The sequence below is a fragment of the Schistocerca cancellata genome, chromosome 1, assembly GCF_023864275.1.
Source record: "Schistocerca cancellata isolate TAMUIC-IGC-003103 chromosome 1, iqSchCanc2.1, whole genome shotgun sequence".
Taxonomy (NCBI): domain Eukaryota; kingdom Metazoa; phylum Arthropoda; class Insecta; order Orthoptera; family Acrididae; genus Schistocerca; species Schistocerca cancellata.
The window spans coordinates 799,511,585-799,533,418 of record NC_064626.1 but is presented as its reverse complement, the minus strand read 5'-3'; the positions used below and the strand labels follow the sequence as shown (position 1 = coordinate 799,533,418).

General features: G+C 38.1%; 1 protein-coding gene across 4 annotated transcripts in view; it reads right to left on the bottom strand.

Moving 5' to 3' along the window:
- Positions 1-275: 275 nt before the first annotated feature.
- Positions 276-21,834, bottom strand: part of LOC126187824 (single-strand selective monofunctional uracil DNA glycosylase) — a 48,472-nt gene continuing 26,913 nt past the window's right edge. Inside the window, exons 3-5 of one of the 4 annotated variants that reach the window (XR_007537795.1) lie at positions 15,355-15,507; positions 2,207-2,567; positions 276-1,592 (exon numbers count right to left, since the gene is read on the bottom strand). Coding sequence is in view for 2 of the 4 variants with exons in the window: in XM_049929123.1 (XP_049785080.1) it covers positions 2,454-2,567; positions 15,355-15,507 (267 nt within the window). In the remaining 2 variants the exon portion in view is untranslated. Of the gene's footprint in view, positions 2,568-5,842; positions 5,925-14,584; positions 14,736-15,354; positions 15,508-21,834 lie in introns of those variants that run through there. The other 3 variants (XR_007537797.1, XM_049929123.1, XM_049929135.1) reach the window with 3 other exon arrangements.

Sequence of the window (21,834 nt, the reverse complement as noted above, 5' to 3'; positions counted from 1 at the left end):
GAAAAAACATTTAACTACAATGTCTTTCTTTAAATTTCAAAAATGATTTTCTTCAAATGGCCACCACTTCAACACCAAATGTCTCAACATCTGGTGGAAATCGTCGTCTATCAAATCTCAACCAGTGGATAGCATTGCTTTTTTATGTTTTGTTAATGTTGTTTTTCTAATCCAGACATCCTTACACATAACAAATATGTGTGTGTGTGTGTGTGTGTGTGTGTGTGTGTGTGTGTGTGTGTGTATTTTTTTTCAGTGCTTGATTTGTGATGGTAGGACACTACTGGTACCTCTGATGAAAAAAAATCTGAACGCAGATTTTGAGATGTGGTAACATAGAGATTTTGCTACAGTTGAAGCAATGTACAACAAATGTTGTATTCACACTTTTAGAATGCTCAGAAAAGTGTTAAAATAACATGTTAAGTCTAAATTTCAAAAATACTCCCTGGAAAGTCAAAGTATTTTTTTTAACACAAATCAAGCAGAGTGTGTTTGTGTTTCATATCTCCTCCTAAGCCAATGGACTGATTTCAATGAAACTCAAATAGCTTACTGTCTGACAACAATTGCTTTGGGGGTAAGAATCACTTACCCATCAAAGGGGTAGGATGGGGTGGGATAGAGAAAGAAACGGAGACATTCGCAGGCTTTTTTCATCCAGTATTTGAGAATTAGAACACTAAGTGGCTTGCAACAAACTTTATACATAATTTCAAACCTTCACAGAATTTGTTCTTGCTGAAAACCCCTACAAAATGATGAAAGGAAAAAAAAATTATCACTTACTTCTTTTCTGTAATTCATGCAGTAAAAGTACCACATGAGACATGACAGTTTATTACTTGTTTACTACGAACTGTATTCACAACACATTTTGCAGAAAGTATGAATGTATTATACTTTATGTAACTGCAAAATTATATAACTGTACATCACACAGCTCATGAGATATGACATCATAAACAATGAGATGTGTGAAATACTGCCACATCATGGATGACATTTAATTCTATTCCTTCATTTCTATTAACTCTATTTGCAAAACATTTCACAGACTGTATTCACATATGCTGCAAGATGTATGTATAATGTTATATAATTGTATGACTCATAGTTCAGGAGACAGGACATCATAAACAGTGAGATGCATGACATTTAAATTTATTACTTTGTTTCCACAAACTCCATTCACAACACATTTTGCAGGCAGTATCCACATATGCTGCTGAATGTACCCACAAAATTATGTATCATTGTATAGAACATACAGTAGTTCAGGAGATATGTCATAAACATTAAACACAAACCAGACACCGTATGGATGCATAGTTATAAATAAATACCTGCACACTGCCAGGTGTTTTGATAATTAGAATATAAATGATGGTCCCCAGGACAACAATGCAGGGGAAATTTATGTGCACATTTGGTTAAAGATACCTGCAGAGGAACAAATCACATGTTGCCATATCTGTTAAACTTGGAGGCCACAAAGCATTGTAAGCCACAAACTACTGCAATATCTTGGTATGGTGCAGTATCGTGCATGGCTTCCAGTGAAACTGGCATGTTGTTTATGGATCACCATCCTGTAAGAATGAGTTCAAGTGTGATGAATGTGTTTTATGTGGGTGTATTTTGATTTATTGCTTCACCATTGCTCATCTCCAAAAGCGACTGCTGCAAACTACACTGCCACTGGCTGTACAATGAACTTTCATGCAGGTCACAGAAATTTTCCTTCCATTGGAAAAGACACAGTCATGCAGCAAATGACCACTGGACCACTGCTAAAAGTGAATGTCATTATTCATTCACTGTACATATATAAATGCTATGTTGCCTTTTATTTTAGCCCTTAATTCTGCTTGTAAATTCACTGTCCGATCCAATTTACTGCTGCACACTCTAAGGTAGTAACCTTAAATTAAACCATTAGATACAATGCGTAGTATGCCTGGTGATCAGCATAGCTGAGGATAGTAATTTAATAGCATGGTCTGAATCTTTTATTGCTTCCTGTGCACAACATTATGTCTTACTTGCTAGTTTTTGCTCCAACTCATTTCCTGTTCTTCAAACAGTGTCACCAACATTCTTACTACATGTTACAATGGTACAAGATTATGCTTCACAAAAACTGAAATACTGATTATTCTAATACAAGTGTTGTGGTATAGTTAACTTTGTAAAATATACTCACAATTGTACCACACTGAGCTCCATGTCTGTAAACTGCCTTTGCAAGTGGTTTATCTATGAGTGACAAACAGCAATTGCTGTCAGCTACACTGCTGAAACATTATTGTTGACATAAGGGGCTCACTTTTATGCCACACCCTATATCAATTGGGCAATGGTGCACAGTCTTGGAATATTCAGTATTTGCATTGTAGAACATTTGCTCTCAACTGGAATGTCATTAGCAATGTTGTTCTGCATAATATATTTCAAGTATCACAAAAAAATTTCATTAAATCATTTTTCTGTAAAAGAGCTTTAGTTTCTTCTTCCCAGTTTTTTGAATTGAAATTCCGTGGGCTGGGATGTAGAATAGTAATAATCTGGAACACAAATAGATGATCATGAAGGAAACCATCATTCAGTTTGTGAGGATGGTTAAATACAGCATGTGTTAATTTGCAGTAAGTACTGGTACAGTGTATATTAATACACATCACCTGGCAGTAATTGTTTCATATTTAACTACGCTAGTAGCATACCCCACCCTCCAAAACTAAAAGTAAAACACAAATGCAAAGGCAAATGTACTGTAGTTTCAATTCTGCATGAGACACTCATTAAAAATAAGTATGTACATGACAGATGATGGTAATGAGGTTAAAATGCAACATCAATATTTAATGAAAGTGTATGAATGCATGCTAACAAGTAAGTTCCATTTATGATCTTATGATAAATTTTGTCTAACTGAGATTCAAATATTAATTAAGTAGCAGTTTTTTTTTTACTGGACTAAGATGAGAGAAAAACATTACTTGCGATTTCATAATTAACAGGTTGTCATTTAATTTGTGCCAATGGCATTATTTCAGGCCAACAGTGTCCTAGTTTTCTCAATAAGAGAACATTAGAATAAGTCCACTAAGGAAAGTATTCTGTAGTACTAGATTATGGCTGGAGATGTTTCCTTTAAGAAATTGAAGGTGTTGGGGATTCAAAATGTTCTCTATGTATACTCTTGTTGTATGAGAAGCTGATACATGTGAATTTTTCTTTTAGATGTATCTAAGCTACCAATTTAAATCAATTTCACTACTGTGCCAAATTTATGTACACAATCATAGGTGACTAATGACATTGACCTTCCATTCAATAGCCCAATTCGTGTTTCCTCTGCAGTGGATTTCCATTTTTGTGAGACAGAAGGGTATAATAGCTTGTTAGACAACAAAATGCTCACAAGAGGCCTTTATGTTTCTAGGATGGCAGCAACAGTTAGGTTTTTCTTATGAAAAATATGAAACACAACCAAAACAGTCTCTCTGAAATTCACAACCTAATAACACATATTACATCAGATTGAAATCCATGTGAGCCTGTCATATGTAGCAATCACTGAAAATAGACAATGGAGAAACGAACAGCAATCGATCGTGGAATCCATTGTTTTTATTACAGCAGATCTAGATTTCAACTATTACATAATCATCTTCAGTGCATATAACAGGTGGCATTAGTTCAAAGTGTCACTTAGTAAACAACACTGGTGGTGTAGAGTTTACAAGGGTCTAACATGAACTATGTGACACTTTGAACTAATGTCACCTGTTGTTATATGCACTGAAGATGACGATGTAATAGTTGAAGTCTGCATCTGCTGTAATAAAATGACAGATTTTGTGATCAATTGCTGTTCTTTTCTCCATGGCATATATTATATCTCAAAAATGAAACTACTATCAAATGGAGATAAGAAAAAGTGTGCTTACTAGGGAGCAGACAGACAGATAAAAGATGGCATATTTTGCAATTAAACAGAAATATCCATCAAGATGTACTACCAATGGAATGTGACAGGACAAGCAATTTCTTGCTTATCTACACTCATTGTGAAATTAGCGTCAGTTGCTTTTGATTATTTTAGTTATTCATTGTGTGAGATCATGGGCTTTCAAAAACAACTTAAACCGAAACTCATGAATTTTCCCATGCCAGTAAAATTCTAGTTTGCTATGCCATTAAAGGATAGCAATATCCTTATAACCTACATCTGCTGTTTGTGAGTGACTGTAAAGTGAAACAGTGCACAAAATCAGTACTCATCCAGTAATGAACAATGGCATTGACCTTTTGTGTGTATGTTCTAACTGACAGTAAAACCATGGATGGGGCCTTTCAAACTGGTATAGTTTTAAGAAGGCAAACTGGGTTAAGTTTTCTACTGTGTTTAACAAGAACAGTAGTTGCAATAGTTCATTAAGAATATGAAGGCTTCAATAAGTTAGTGCTCTTGGTTATCCATTCCCATATGCTGCAGAAATCACTTATATCACCGAAACAGCAACCTCACTGGAAGAGTGCTACAAACTCCATGTTGCACAAAATAATCTTTCTTCCATTTCCTATGCTAAGAAGTAGTAGGTGTTAAAACTTATGACACAACAGGATATGAGCAAGTGTGGTCAGCAAACAAAGTTCATTAAAATGTCTCAGAAATGACCCTTTCCAACCAAATTCACATTCTAACAAATAAAAGTGTGGGAATTCACCATTCCACTGTCCCAAACTGCAGCAACAGCATACACCCATAGACACTGCTTCTGACACCACAGTACCTGTGTGACAGACAGGGTGCTCCATGTCAATATTACATGTCACCTCTGAGCCAGCATTCGACAGCCTTCTTCCTGCTTATCACCTTCTCTCTTCACTCCTGAATATGGATGTGTTAATTGTAAATCATGTCAGAAACAGGTGGCTTGCCTTTGTGCAGTGAGTATCACTCATTAATAATTAATGAAAAGCACAAAGAACACTGTATGTTGCCTGTGCTGCTATACATATTATCAATAAATCAGTTTCAACAAAATCTTGAGGTATGGCACAGGAATATGTCCTGAACTCGATCTGAGTACCGACTTAACTCAAAATACGCTCTAATTATCTGCAGTGAGGCAACTGCAATCTCATATACTTCTGGAAGTATTTGGCTTCCAAACAAAAATTCAACAGTCAACTGTTGTATAAATCAGCAAGCTACTGCATTTTTAATGTACTGTAACAATTTTGAATTAAAATTTTGTATCTCTGGGAATCAACAGCTTCCAGATGCTTAACAAATTTAAACATGCTCCATAATAGGCTGAAATGCGATGTTTCTTTAATCATGTGACTAATTTTGACTAAGCATCATTGTCAAGAACATTTGTAACATCTGTATTTCATGTAATTTTCAAGTCACTGTTAATTACAAGTAAAAAGTAGCCATATTCCATCATTTTATGAAAGGTAACTCCATGTTGTTGTACAAAGAACAAAGTTCAGAATATGATCTTAAAAGGTATCACTGTAGTGTGGATCCGTTTGTAAAATGATGGAATATGGCTAATTTTTACTTGTAATTAAGAGTCATTTGAAAATGACATGAAATACACATGTTATAAATGTGTTTGACGATGACGATTAGTAAAAATTAGCTAATCACACTATCAAATAGACATCGCATTACAGCCTACTACGGACCATGTTTACTTTTATTAATCTTGAATTATGTCTTTCTGGCAGTCCTCATAATTTACTATAACTGTTTGTCCAGAAAAGCTAAATATGTAATTGATTTTACTGTAGAACTGATACCTGGTTCCTTCCTCACCCACCACACCTCAAGTGACAGGTGATACGGTTTAGCTCCTGGAGGCTGCTTGTGTGTCTGTGCTAATGCACCTCTGCCTACTAGTCTGCAACAAAGTTTCCTGTGGTTTAATTTATTTCTTAAGCAAATACAACAAATGCACATACTATGTGAACAAAAAGTCACAAAGGCAAACAAGCTGCTCCAACTCCTGTCAAGTGGAAAGCCAACTGTGGCCATCATGACAGAATAGCACATTTTTTCAGGCAAAGTGCCCATGATGTCTGCCTCTGGCCTCTGTACTGAGCAGTCACATGTTTGTTGTCTTCAGTCCTGAGACTGGTTTGATGCAGCTCTCCATGCTACTCTATCCGGTGCAAGCTTATTCATCTCCCAATACGTACTGCAGCCTCCATCCTTCTGAATCTGTTTAGTGTATTCATCTCTCGGTCTCCCTCTACGATTTTTACCCTCCACGCTGCCCTCCAATACTAAATTGGTGATCCCTTGATGCCTTAGAACATGTCCTACCAACCGATACCTTCTTCTAGTCAAGTTGTGCCACAAACTCCTCTTCTCCCCAATTCTACTCAATACCTCCTCATTAGTTACGTTATCTACCCATCTAATCTTCAGCATTCTTCTGTAGCACCACATTTCAAAGGCTTCTATTCTCTTCTTGTCCAAACTATTTATCATCCATGTTTCACTTCCATACATGGCTACACTCAATACAAATACTTTCAGAAACGACTTCCTGACATTTAAACCTATACTCGATGTTAACAAATTTCTTTTCTTCAGAAACGCTTTCCTTGCCATTGCCAGTCTACATTTTATATCCTCTCTACTTCGACCATCATCAGTTATTTTGCTCCCCAAATAGCAAAACTCCTTTACTACTTTAAGTGTCTCATTTCCTAATCTAATTCCCTCAGCATCACCCGACTTTATTCGACTACATTCCATTATCCTCTTTTTGCTTTTGTTGATGTTCATCTTATATCCTCCCTTTAAGACACCATCCATTCCGTTCAACTGCTCTTCTAAAACCTTTGCTGTCTCTGACAGAATTACAATGTCATCAGTGAACCTCAAAGTTTTTATTTCTTCTCCATGGATTTTAATACCTACTCCAAATTTTTCTTTTGTTTCCTTTACTGCTTGCTCAATATACAGATTGAATAACATCGGGGAGAGTCTACAACCCTGTCTCACTCCCTTCCCAACCACTGCTTCCCTTTCATGTCCCTCGACTCTTTATAACTGCCATCTGCTTTCTGTACAAATTGTAAATAGCCATTCGCTCCCTGTATTTTACCTCTACCACCTTCAGAATTTGAAAGAGAGTATTCCTGTCAACATTGTCAAAAGCTTTCTCTAAGTCTACAAATGCTAGAAACGTAGGTTTGCCTTTCCTTAATCTTTCTTCTAAGATAAGTCGTAGGGTCAGTATTGCCTCACGTGTTCCAACATTTCTATGGAATCCAAACTGATCTTCCCCGAGGTCAGCTTCTATCAGTTTTTCCATTCATCTGTACAGAATTCACGTTAGTATTTTGCAGCTGTGACTTATTAAACTGATAGTTCGGTAATTTTCACCTCTGTCAACTCCTGCTTTCTTTGAGATTGGAATTATTATATTCTTCTTGAAGTCTGACGGTATTTTGCCTGTCTCATACATCTTGCTCACCAGATGGTAGAGTTTTGTCAGGACTGGCTCTCCTAAGGCTATCAGTAGTTCAAATGGAATGTTGTCTACTCCCGGGGCCTTGTTTCAACTCAGGTCTTTCAGTGCTCTGTCAAACTCTTCCCGCAGTATTATATCTCCCATTTCATCTTCATCTACATCCTCTTCCATTTCCATAATATTGGCCTCGAGTACATCGCCCTTGTATAGACCCTCTTTATACTCCTTCCACCTTTCTGCTTTCCCTTCTTTGCTTAGAACTGGGTTTCCATCTTAGCCCTTGATATTCATACAAGTGGTTCTCTTTTCTCCAAAGGTCTCTTTAATTTTCCTGTAGGCAGTATCTATCTCACCCCTAATGAGGTAAGCCTCTACATCCTTACATTTGTCCTCTAGCCATGACTGCTTAGCCATTTTGCACTTCCTGTCGATCTCATTTTTGATACGTTTGTATTCCTTTTTGCCTGCTTCATTTACTGCATTTTTATATTTTCTCCTTTCATCAATTAAATTCAGTATTTCTTCTGTCACCCAAGGATTTCTACTAGCCCTCGTCTTTTTACCTACTTAATCCTCTGCTGCCTTCTCCCACTTCATCCCTCAAAGCTATCCATTCTTCTTCTACTGTATTTCTGTCCCCCATTCTTGTCAATTCTTCCTTTATGCTCTTCCTGAAACTCTCTACAGCCTCTGGTTCTTTCAGTTTATCCAGGTCCCATCTCCTTAAATTCCCACCTTTTTGCAGTTCATAACCAATAGATTGTGGTCAGAGTCCACATCTGCCCCTGAAAATGTGTTACAATTTAAAACCTGGTTCCTAAATCTCAATCTTACCATTATATAATCTATCTGAAAGCTTCTAGTATCTCCAGGGTTCTTCCATGTATACAACCTTCTTTCATGATTCTTGAACCAAGTGTTAGCTATGATTAAGTTATGCTCTGCACAAAATTCTACCAGGCGGCTTCCTCTTTCATTTCTTAGCCCCAATCCATATTCACCTACTATGTTTCCTTCTCTCCCTTTTCCTACTCTCGAATTCCAATCACCCATGACTATTAAATTTTCGTCTCCCTTCACTACCTGAATAATTTCTTTTATCTCATCATACATTTCATCAATTTCTTCGTCATCTGCAGAGCTAGATGGCATGTAGACTTGTACTACTGTTGTAGGCGTGGGCTTCGAGTCTATCTTGGCCACAATAATGCGTTCACTATGTTGTTTATAGTAGCTTACTCGAACTCCTATTTTTTTTATTCATTATTAAACCTACTCTTGCATCACCTGTATTTGATTTTGTATTTATAACCCTGTATTCACCTGACCAAAAGTCTTGTTCCTCCTGCCACCAAACTTCGCTAATTCCCACTATATCTCACTTTAACCTATCCATTTCCCTTTTTAAATTTTCTAATCTACCTGCCCGATTAAGGGATCTGACATTTCACGCTCAGACCCATAGAACGCCAGTTTTCTTTCTCCTGATAACGACGTCCTCCTGAGTAGTCCTTGCCCGGAGATCCGAATGGGGGACTATTTTACCTCCAGAATATTTTACCCAAGAGGACGCCATCATTATTTATCCATACAGTAAAGCTGCATGCCCTTGGGAAAAATTACGGCCATAGTTTCCCCTTGCTTTCAGCCATTCACAGTACCAGCTCAGCAAGGCCGTTTTAGTTAGTGTTACAAGGCCAGATCAGTCAATCATCCAGACTGTTGCCCCTACAACTACTGAAAAGGCTGCTGCCCCTCTTCAGGAACCATACGTTTGTCTGGCCTCTCAACAGATACCCCTCCATTGTGGCTGCACCTACGGTACGGCTATCTGTGTCGCTGAGGCATGCAAGCCTCCCCACCAACATGTAAAGAACCCGTATTCAATTCCTGGCACTGCCAGGTCTGCTTCCTCAGTGGGAAAGCTAACTGAAGAGCTGCTTGAATGAGAAGTAGCAGCTCCAATGTATAGAAAGCTGACAATAACTAGAAGAGCAGCAGCGTAACCTCATATGCACACAAATGATGCCATATGGCAAAGGAAGCTGGTCGGCACTTGGTGTTTAAAGTATCTAAGGAAAGAATTACTTGTGTCAGTATATCACTGTAGAACTGGAGCTTGCTTTGAGTAAGTTTAAGGCGAGCAAACCAGCTGATGTCAATTATCTAAGAATGTAGTACATTCGAATATCAGCCCTGTTGCTGTGAATTGATTTCTACAGTTGAAAAACTGTGCCAGTTCTGAAGAATGCTTAACCTGTCAAAGAAAATTAAGGTCACACTTGCCCAAACCCAGGCAAAGACACAAATGATCTGAAGAACTACAGACTAATCTCTGTGTTTTACCTTCTTTACAAAATGCTGGAGAGAGACCACTAATGAGGTTGATGAGGAAGCCTGATGAAGACTGATTCATTACTGACTTTTTCCCATCATAATGAGAAGTGCTATTACAATCCACAGAATATGCAATAATTAACAAACTACCCTTTTATGATACCACACATCACCATCTTTTTTGCAGGAAGGTCTGCAAGTTCACAAAGGACTTTAATTTCATGTAAATTGTTAAGATGATTCTTAACTATTTAAGATTACTCATACAGTTCAAAGGACAGAGGAGCAGTTGAGGAAGAGACAATTGAGTCTCCAAAGGATATTCACCTAAAGTGTCAGATTTTGAAGAAACTTAAAATTTCATGTATGTGGATGATGTGCTGCAATAGATCAGTGAAGCAATTTTGAAAGCAATGAGTGGAAGCTGTGGAAAGCCTTAGATTCTCTGCCTGCCTGTTAAAAGAAAAATCAATTGACACAACAACCAGTCAAAAAACAGACATATGCGTAGTATTTAAAAAACAAGGCAGCCACAAGAAACTTGCAGATTAGCTGTGAAAGAATTCAGCTGGAACATCACACAACTCCCAACACTTTGGACTTAGTTTCGTCAATTTGATACAAGATAAAGTATGTACAATGCACAGTAGTACAATGTGTAGCAGTAACTATTAGCTCTACAAAGTTTATGCAGTACATAATAATACAATTAAAAGTAACAGTTTTTAAAAGTTAATATAATAATCTGGTAAGTCATTTTGTTTCTAATGTTCGCCGGTATGAGGTACTTACAGAAAGTTGCATATGTATATTGAAAGTGTGAATGATGACTCATTTTATAAGTAGAAAGAGGCTTAAAAGTTCTTGTACCTAGCTCTATTCAATGGAGAAGAAGTCAAGAGATTTTCCAGCAGCCGACTTCCCGTAAAGAAGAAGGGCTGCAAAATTCCAAGCAAGTCATCTCGTAAAGAAGTGGAATGTGATTGGGGAAATAAATCAGTATAACCCACACCCACACTCACACTTTAAGTCATCAGAACGTTAGAATGCATGTATTGCAGAGATGCTTTGGGAACTAAAATGAAAATCCTGGAGGGAAGATGACATTCTTTTCACAAAACGCTATAGAGAAAATTTAGAGAACCAGCATTTGAAGTTGACTGTGGAACAATTCTATCACTGCCAATGTACATTCTGCATATGGACCACAAAGATAAGATAATAAAAAATTATGGATTGTATAGAGGCATACAGACCACTGTTGTTCCCCCTCTATTTGTGAGTGAAACAGGAAAAGAAATTACAAGTAGTGGTACAAGGTACCCTCTGCCATGCACCATGTGGTGACTTGTGGAGTACATATGTAAATGGAGATGTAGAATTTAGGATTCATTTAGGCATTTTGCTCACAAGAATTGTACTGTCCCACATACTTTAGCTTTAGGTTGTGTCTCCAGTTGCCACGCCATTTCACTCCCACAGTGCAATGCAGCTGTTATCTGTACTACAGGAAAACTGTCTGCAGGAGACCTGAAATACGTACTCTTTTCTGACAATATGCCACTCTTGTTGCCTCATGCTCTCATCATGGTAAGGCATGAGTAACTTACCTTTTGATGTCCCAACGTATATGATGGATAAGATTTCTGAGATGATTAGATTAAGTAAGCACAATGGAAGAAGTGGAAAATGAATTCATAGGACAACAATCAGGGAAAAATTCAACAATGCTTTAAACAACTTGAACAGCAACAAAGTGACAAACAGATAACAGACCTGCTGAGTTGTTAAATAATGCTGGAGATAAGGCAACAGAACAACTGTACAGATATGTGGGCATGTGCTGTCAAAGATGGGATACTACCAATGGAATTAATTAAAAAAGCCAATGACTGTCTAAATTGTAGAACCTTAGCATTTCAGCACTATGCTTCAAAAATTATTCTCAATATTGTTAAGAAACACTGAAAGATTAACCAATATTTAGGAAACAATGAATTTGGAAAGGAAAATGAACCAGGGATGCCATAATGGCATACAAATGATTTTAGAAAGAAGAATTAAGATGAAGAGGAAAACAAGTGCTGCATAGTATACTGGAAGAGACTGTTAGGAAAAATGAATAAAACTGGAATAGACTGGAGAGAGAAAAGATTGATTCTCATTCTATATAAAAATTAGAGCACTGATAACAACGTGATTCTCATTCTATATAAAAATTAGAGCACTGATAACAACAGCATTGAACGAGAGGCTAGCATAAAGTGAGGTATCCAACAAGGTTGTCTTCTCTCTCCATATTTATTTATAAAAACAGCAATACAAATGATGAATAGTGGCACATAAATGATCACAATTATTAGTGAAAAAATACATTGTATTTAATTTCCAGTCTTAGCAGATTCTGAAAAGGCTTTAACTACACGTTAAAAATTTCGTCATGAGCCTTGGACAACTAAAATCTGAAAATGAACACAAACAAGAATAGAATAATCATGATGGATAAATTGAACAAACCAGGATGAACAAACATTAACATACGAAATACACAGTCCGCTCACGTTAATATGACCACTATCTTCAGTGTCAATGTGCAACAACCACTCACAGATGGCAGGTGGCAGCATTAGCAGTGGAGGGAATATAAAGCACACCCTGGGATGTAGAAAACAGTGCAGTCATTGTCGCAATGCAGAAATGGAGTGACTCGTCCGGTATCCAAAAGGGCAGGATCATTTGATTTCTGGCCAAATGTGGAAGCATTTCTGAAATGGCTAAGTTTGTAAACTGTTTGTGTGCTGCTGTGGTTAAAATATACTGGGCACAGCAAAATGGCACTATCCAAAACTGGTGCCGAGGCAACTGTGGCACACCATGGGCCATATATGAGATAGGTGAAAGACAGCTGCAGAGATATGTACGAGTGAACAGAAGGGCAACTATTGAGCAACTGACCACCCAGATGAACCAAGGCATTGTCAAACAGTGTCTCCTCACTGACTGTTCAGCAAAAATTACTGTGTATGGGCCTCTGCAGCAAGTGCCTGGTTCATGCACCCGCGCCGACTGCTGTTCATCGGTGACAAAGGCTGGAATTTGCACACTAATACCACAGCTGGATATCCACTGAGTGGTGATAGATGGCCTTTTCAGATGAATTATGCATGTTAAGCATGAAACTTCTAAAAGCAAACAACCTGCAACAATCATCAGAAGGGTCCAGGTTGGAGGAGGAAGTATTATGGTCTGGGAAATATTTTAATAGCATTCCCTGGATGATCTCTTAATTCTGGAAGGCACAATGGCTCAACACAAGTATGCAACTATCCTTTGGGGCTGTGTTCACCTCTTCATGCAGATTGTTTTTCCTTGGAATGATTGCAACTACCAGCAGGGCACTGCAACATGTCACACAGCTCGCAGTGTATGTGCATGGTTCAAAGAGCACCAGGATGGGTTTTTTCTGTACTCCCCTGGACACCAAACTCCTCAAATTTAAACCCAGTCAAGAATCCATGGGACCACCTCAATTAGATTCTTAAACGAGAAATAAGAGCAATTTGTTAACAAACATTCACTTTCATGTAGAAGCAAGAAAGAAATTATTCAGGACCTATAATCAGAGCATTTTAAGCTATGCTAGAAGAGTGGATTCTGGTAAAAACAAGAGAAGTAAAAATTAGAAGCAACAGAACTGTAGATATGGAGATGAGGCATAAATACATCCTAGACTGAAAGAAAATCTAACGAACAAATATTAAAAGAGATACAGCATGAATTGTTCCAACTTTTACACATTTATCGGTATAAATCCGCTAAGCAGAGCACCTTGGTGTCAAGAAACTTAACCATGTAATGTTTGTAAACACTACATGATGGCCAATATCATGCCAATGTCATTTTTTTCCATGAACATTTTTTCATAAAGCATAAATTATGGTAAAATTATAAATATGTTGACGCAAAATTGGGTTTGAATTAACATTGTGGACATAGGAAACTTGACAAGAGCAATAAAAAATGTTGTAAACGGTGGGAAAATGTTAATACTGAGAACGTAAAAGTGGGGTTATACTGTATCTTGTTGATTCCTACTCCTTGAGTCAAGCAAATAACTGTTATTAAACTATAACCTTTTAGCAATGCCATTATGCTACTGTCTGAATACCACATCTAGAAATGATGGTAGTAAGGAGACAAAGTTTATTACACGAATAACTCAAGAGTTTGGCACACCACAAGAATTCTGCAGGATAAACATTAGTGACAAGTGAATTCACCATTGAATGGAAACAGTCTTAAATCTCCTTTTACAACATGTATTGCCAGACTACTTACAAGGGAAACTCCCCATCGCACCCCCTTCAGATTTAGTGGCAAGATGGCCCAATAGATAACCCGTCAAAAACTAAACACAGATCAGATGTGAAAGAAGAATGTGTACTGAACTACGGAAAAAGAAAAAAATAGAAACAGTGAAGAGTCCAACATCAAGACGTGGAACATCTTCAATTGCCATGGTGTTGTGATTCATGTTCAGACATCCCTCATGCCCCATTTTCTTTCATCCCCCCCCCCCCTCACACACACACACACACACACACACACACACACACACACACAGTGTGTGTCTCATCATTAACGTGTCCATTCACTGTAATCAAATTTGTGTCTGTATCACGGTGTAAAGTCTATTTACAACAGCAAAGTTTAACGAAGGGACCTCCAGACATACGTACCTTCTATTTGTTCTACACAAGCACCACTTGTTATGATTATTGCATTCTGTTTCGGAAGTTTTCGCTCTTGAATTCCTTTGTTGTAACACAGTTCACACCCGTTTATTTGTTGCTTTCATTTCTGTGAGAGATCCCACTTTATCACATTTACCTGCAATGGTAATATATTCTTACCATATGACTGACATTCTACAACCAATGTGTGGTACGACAATTGCCAAGACTGCAGAAGGAGAACAGACATGTCAATGACCGGACAGACAGATCATAAACTTGTGAATAACAACAACAGCAGCAACAACAACAATAAATATGGGATACGAGGAAGAGTTGAACATGGATCTCCCACTTGACAGTCCAACACCTTGACTACACAACCAAGCTTGGACCATTTGCTGTTTCAATTTTGCATCTTTTTTCACAGTTCAGTACACTTTTTTCCTGTTTTCATGCTTGATCTATGTTCAGTTTTTGACCTACTGGATCATTTGACTATCAAATCAGGGGAGAGGGGAATTTCCCTGGATAGTTCCAATTCATGAAATGGTGTTAACACAAAACATTTAGCTCAAGGGATTGTGGGGGATGCGTGACATCCATATTATATATTAAGTTGTTGATAGATAGTGTTAACAGTGAAAAGTTAATATTTTCTTATATATCTAACTGTTTTTGTAGTTTTTTAATTTGCTACAAGATCAAGATGAAATGAATTCTTAAACTGATTTGGTTTCCTAATTTATCTATACATTACTTAGCTATTAATGCACCTTTATGTGGTTCAATCCATTTGCTTTTGTCACAGAAGCAGCTCTCTTCTCAGCATACTTCCCAACTGCAATTATTGTATCCACATGTAACAGATCCAGTACTTTGCAGAATGCTCTCTCACAAAGGGAATTTATCATCTTGCGATCACTACTCTGAAAATAAATTAGAACATATTCTTAAAGAGTGCAGAGTAACAATAACTACTCAGTATCCATTTTTCACTGTGGCTATAGTACGAGTATACAATTCCGAAGCACTTACAATTCCTGTCTGTTCTCGCACGACAGCACTCAGCATGGTCCTTAGTGTCCACACATTAATGTTTGCATTCCCAGATAATTAATATATATAATAACAAAGCAATATTAGCTTATAGTGAATGTTACTAATAAAACAGCAAGGTGATTAAAACAGTATGTGCATAAAAACTGCTGTAAAATGTACAAAGAAGAATTAAAATAATTACAATACTTGGGAGGTACAGTGATGCTGATCAACACATAAGGTGCTCCTTTCAAAACCCTAGAGGAGCAGCTACAAAGAAATAAACATCCAATAGCTGTTTTGCAGTATTGAAGTCACCATCAAAAATAGAGAGTAAATGCCTCGTAAGTCATGGGCTGCTCCATTATTGTAAAACTGGATGCACTTAAAATTTTTTGTATACTGATGTTTGTGTTTCATGATACCACATGCAACACATATGATTCAGGTCCTCAAATTTGAGTTTACAGCTTGCAGAGGACCTTAACATTTTGCCACTGCAGATACTGTACAAGCAACCTGTGTTGCTACAAATTCCCATATGCTCAGATTTCAGCAGTGTCATTTCATCCTCTGCTAGATTGCTGTTCTTAAATAATAGGTGGTATAGAAAACACCTAACATATTTATATTGAAACCAACATCTCCATCAGCTGACAGATAGATACAAAACACAAGCAGCTTACAGAGTAAGCCCAGCAGAATTTATTTGGTTTCTTGACTGAATTTTCCTTAGATATAATTACATAGCCTTACTTTCATCTGTCTATGCAGTGGAAGTAACCTCAAAACTTGTTTTTCCCTAATTTTCAATACTGACAGTAGTTTCCCTACCAATGACATACAAAGAAATGTGTGCTAAGGAAAGGAAGAATCTTAATGCAAACAACTACACAACAGTATACCGAAAACAATTTTGCAAACACGTTTTGACACTGAGGCTGTACATCTTTGAAGAAAATCCCAAAATGTTCTGCAAGTCACATCATGGAGGAGATGCCTTCAGGGATGTGGATCGAGTCAAATTGTACCTTAGTAGGGAAAAGCAACCAATACCAGTTAATTATGTAAAGTAAATTACTAATAAATTGCAACTAGTGCTAATCTACCCAAACTGATAATTATGGAAACTACTTCTATATTACTTTAAATATGTATATTAAGAGAAAAACAGCTACTTTGAAAGAAGCCGCCAGACTTCTGCCTATACTAACTATAGCCGAGTCAGTGTTAAGTTGATTCTTGACAGTTTCAGTGGGCTGGGCACAACAACTTTACAGGTCTATGTCAACCAATAACATAACACAATTTTGTAAATGTCTCTATGGCAACACCTCACTGTTGTCACAACTCTACAGACAGCTACTGTTTTTGCTTGCAACCATTAGCACTTTGCAGTTGAAAGACTGCACTGTGAGCTGCCAGGAATCGTCTCTTGCCATCTCAACTATAGGCACTTTTTTCACCCATTACTTTAAACAAAGTGTAACTTTACATAGACCACTATCAGCTGTCTATATACTATACTGACAAAGATGGGACCTATCTAATAGAAATATTAAGGTGGTGATGATTTTACATTCCTAAGTGACTATGAGGTATTCTTTTACTTTGTTTAAAAGTTTTTGGGGATTTTCAATTTTCTGCATTATGTCTACTGGCAACGTGGATAGTCTTTTGCACCAGAATATAAAACTCCATTCTGAGCCCTAGGCAGAGATGCATAGTCAACTGGAAATTATTTTTACTCCTCCTGTTGTGGTTGTGTATTACTGAGGTTATAAATTGACTGTTGTTACCAACCAAAAATCCATTAGGGAGTATATGTAAGTATCAGAATTTGCAGTCCCTGTACACTTCTGCAGACTTATCACTTCTTTCACCTTAGCTACAATGTGCACAGAGATTCTGACACAGAACAGACTCAGTGGAAGTATGCACGGTGTGTTAGCAATGCCATCTGCAGGTCAAGACAGTGAGAGAGATTTCTGAGTGTAAAACAAGTAAAACTGAGCTCTTTCGCTAACTTATACACATGCTGCAGCCACCTTAGTTTATTACCAATCTGCATGCCCAGGAACTTCATATAAGAAGCATCAACCAATGTACCCCCATTGACATATCCTTCTTGTACTTACAAGTCATTCTTTTTTTCTTTATTTTTATTTGTTTGAAGCTGCATAACATGAGTTTATGTATTAGAGTTAAACTGTTGGCTGTGATCCTGTTCCATTATTCTTATAGCAGTGTTGGTGTAGATTTATTTTGGCCTGTTATCAATATACAGTATAAGCCCACTTTTACGTTCCCGGAATTAATGTTTTCCCACCATTCACGTCATTTTTTATCGTTCCCTTCAAATTTCCTGTGCTCACAATGTTAATTCACACCTGTTTTTACGTTAACATACCAGTAATTTTCCCGCAATTTACATTTTATGAAACAATGTTTGAGGAGGAAAAAAAAAAGACTGGCGTGATTGACATAAAATGACACAGACACTTTGTTTGCCTTCAAGTAGTGTTTACATATTTCCAGAATGAGATTTTCACTCTGCAGCGGAGTGTGCGCTGATATGAAACTTCCTGGCAGATTAAAACTGTGTGCCCGACCGAGACTCGAACTCGGGACCTTTGCCTTTCGCAGGCAAGTACTCTACCAACTGAGCTACCGAAGCACGACTCACGCCCAGTGCTCACAGCTTTGCACTTGCCCGCGAAAGGCAAAGGTCCCGAGTTCAAGTCTCGGTCGGGCACACAGTTTTAATCTGCCAGGAAGTTTCAGTGTTTACATATGTTACACATTTAACTTTCTTGACACCAGGGTGCTCCACTCAGCAAATTTTAAGTCGGAACAAACCGTGATTTGTATCCTGCCGCTGCCAACCACAACTTGGTGGGGTCAATAATGGGAGTAACTGTTTCAATAGAAGCCAAAAGAATGAGCAACTTCTGAGGAACATTCATTTGTTTCGAGTCGACACCAACTTTATCTGTCAGTACTGTGTGCTACAATAAGTAGTACCATTACTTTATAGTATCCACATCATTTCAGCGTTAACTTCACCCTGTGATAATAATCACATACAGAGGATATCATTTTCCAGTATTTGTAATTTGTCAATATACAGTAGTCTCCTTTACGGATTGTATACGCATTGTCCAGTGTCGTTGGCTGTCTAAGATTGGCAACGCGACAAGCCTGTTCCTACAACCAAAGTGAGTTGATTTCAGTCGAAACAGCAGTGCGTAGAGTTTGTGTGTACCACATAGCACGTTCATAGCCTTGTGTGAAGTGATCGAAGTCTGTGGTTAGTTGTTTCTTTCACGTTGTTTTCTGTCGCAGTTTTAAGATGGACAATGCCAGTACTGCCAAAAGAGATAGGAAAATCCTTTCTATGGGAGAAACAGTCAAAATTCTGGAAAGAGTTGAAGCTCACTGTGGAACACATGTTGCATTAGCACAGAGTTTAGGAATACCCATATCTACATTGAACACTATCATGAAAAATAGAGACTATTTTGGAAAGTGTAATCAACAGTGGGCCAAATTCAAAAAACATGAAATACGCACAACTGGAAGAAATCACAAAGAACATATCAGGCAGCACGTGCATAGAATATTCCAATAAACGGTGTGATGTTGTGCAAAAAGGCGCTGAAAGTTGCCAATATACTTGGGATCGAGGACTTCGCAGCATCAGACGGGTGGACAGATAGATTCAAGAAATGGTACAATGTAGTGTATAAAACTGTAAGTGGTGAAGAAAACAGTGTGGACATAATGTCTGTCATGGAATGGCAGGATACAAGAGCTTTTGAAACAGTATAAACCAAAGGATATCTTCAATATTGACAAAACAGGTCTCTTTTACAGCATATCGCAAAATATAATGCTTGCCTTTAAAGGTAAAAATTGCCATGGAAGTAAACAAAGCAAAGTTCGCCTGACAGTAATGTTAGGCACGAATGCGCATGGTTCCAAAAAAATTAAACTGTTTGTGATTGACAAATCTAAAAAAACCATGGTGTTTTAAAAAGCCGGCATTATTCGAGCACTTACATTGTCTTGATGCAAGAAGGGTACTCGCAACAGAAAAATTCTCCTGTTAGTGGATTGTTGCCCTGCGCATCCCAGAAACATAAGGCTATGTAATGTGCAATTAGAGTTTCTACCACCAACTGGTTTTTTAAAAAAATAGGAACTCCCATTTTTTATTATGTATTCATGTAGTATGTAAAGAAATATGAATGTTTTAGTTGGACCACTTTTTTCACTTTGTGATAGATGGCACTGTAATAGTCACAAATGTATAAGTACGTGGTATCACGTAACATTCTGCCAGTGCGGACGGTATTTGCTTCGTGATACATTACCCGTGTTAAAATGGACCGTTTACCAATTGCGATGACTATTGTGATCAAAATGCCCAATGGGCGTGTGCTATGTATGCTGCTCGGTATCCTGGACGACATTCATCCAAGAGTCCGGACCGTTCACCGGACAGTTACGTTATTTAAGGAAACAAGAAGTGTTCAGCCACATGTGAAATGTCAACCACAACCTGCAACAAATGATGATGCCCAAGTAGGTGTTTTAGCTGTTGTCGCAGCTAATCCGCACATCAGTAGCAGACAAATTGCACGAGAATCAGAAATCTCAAAAATGTCGGTGTTGAGAATGCTACATCAACATCGATTGCACCCGTACCATATTTCTATGCACCAGGAATTGCATGACGACGACTTTGAATGTCGTGTACAGTTCTGTTACTGGGCAGAAGAGAAATTACGGGACGATAACAGATTTTTTGCACGCATTCCATTTAGTGACGAAGCGTCATTCACCAACAGCGGTAACGTAAACTGGCACAATACGCACTATTGGGCAACGGAAAATCCGTGATGGCTGCAACAAGTGGAACATCAGCGACCATGGCGAGTTAATGTATGGTGCACCATTATAGGAGGAAGGATAATTGGCCCCCATTTTATCGATGGCAATCTAAATGGTACAATGTATGCTGATTTCCTACGTGATGTTCTACTGATGTTACTACAAGATGTTTCACTGCATGACAGAATAGCGATGTACTTCCAACATGATGGATGTCTGGCACATAGCTCACGTGTGGTTGAAGTGGTATTGAATAGCATATTTCATGACAGGTGGATTGGTCGTTCCCTGGAGTTCTTTCTGTGGGGAAAGTTGACGGATATTTGCTATCGTTATCCGCCGACAATGCCTGACAACATGCATCAGCACATTGTCAATGCACGTGCGAACATTACGGAAGGCGAACTATTCGCTGTTGAGAGGAATGTCGTTACGCGTATTGCCAAATGCATTGGGGTTGAGGGACATCATTTTGAGCATTTATTGCATTAATGTGGTATTTACAGGTAATCACGCTGTAACAGTATGCATTCTCAGAAATGATAAGTTCATGTACCACATTGGAACAACCAAAATAAATTGTTCAAATGTACCTACGTTCTGTATTTTAATTTAAAAAACCTACCTGTCACCAACTGTTCGTCTAAAATTGTGAGCCATATGTTTGTGAGTATTACAGCACCATCTATCACGAAGCGGAAAAAGTGATCCTACTAAAACATTCATATTTCTTTACGTACTACACGAATATGTAATAAAAAATGGGGGTTCCTATTTAAAAAAACGCAGTTGATATCCGTTTGAACTACGGCAGTGCCACATAGCGGGCCAACCACAGCGCCATCTGGTTTCCCCCTTCAAGCTAGATCAGTTTCGTTCTTTAGCCTGGGGGATGTTTCCAGAATGAGATTTTCACTCTGCAGCGGAGCGAATGCTGATATGAAACTTCCTGGCAGATTAAAACTGTGTGCCGGACCGAGACTTACTTTCAGGAGTGCTAGTTCTGCAAGGTTCGCAGGAGAGCTTCTGTAAAGTTTGGAAGGTAGGAGGCGAAGTACTGGCAGAAGTAAAGCTGTGAGGATGGGGCGTGAGTCGTGCTTGGGTAGCTCAGTAGCACTTGCCTGTGAAAGGCAAAGGTCCCGAGTTCGAGTCTCGGTCTGGCACACAGTTTTAATCTGCCAGGAAGTTTCATATCAGTGCACACTCTGCTGCAGAGTGAAAATCTCATTCTAAAAAAAGTAGTTTTGCACATTTTGCATTTTCCTACAGTTTACACCATTTTTTCCAGTCCCTTGAAAAGTGCAAAAGCGGGGTTTTGC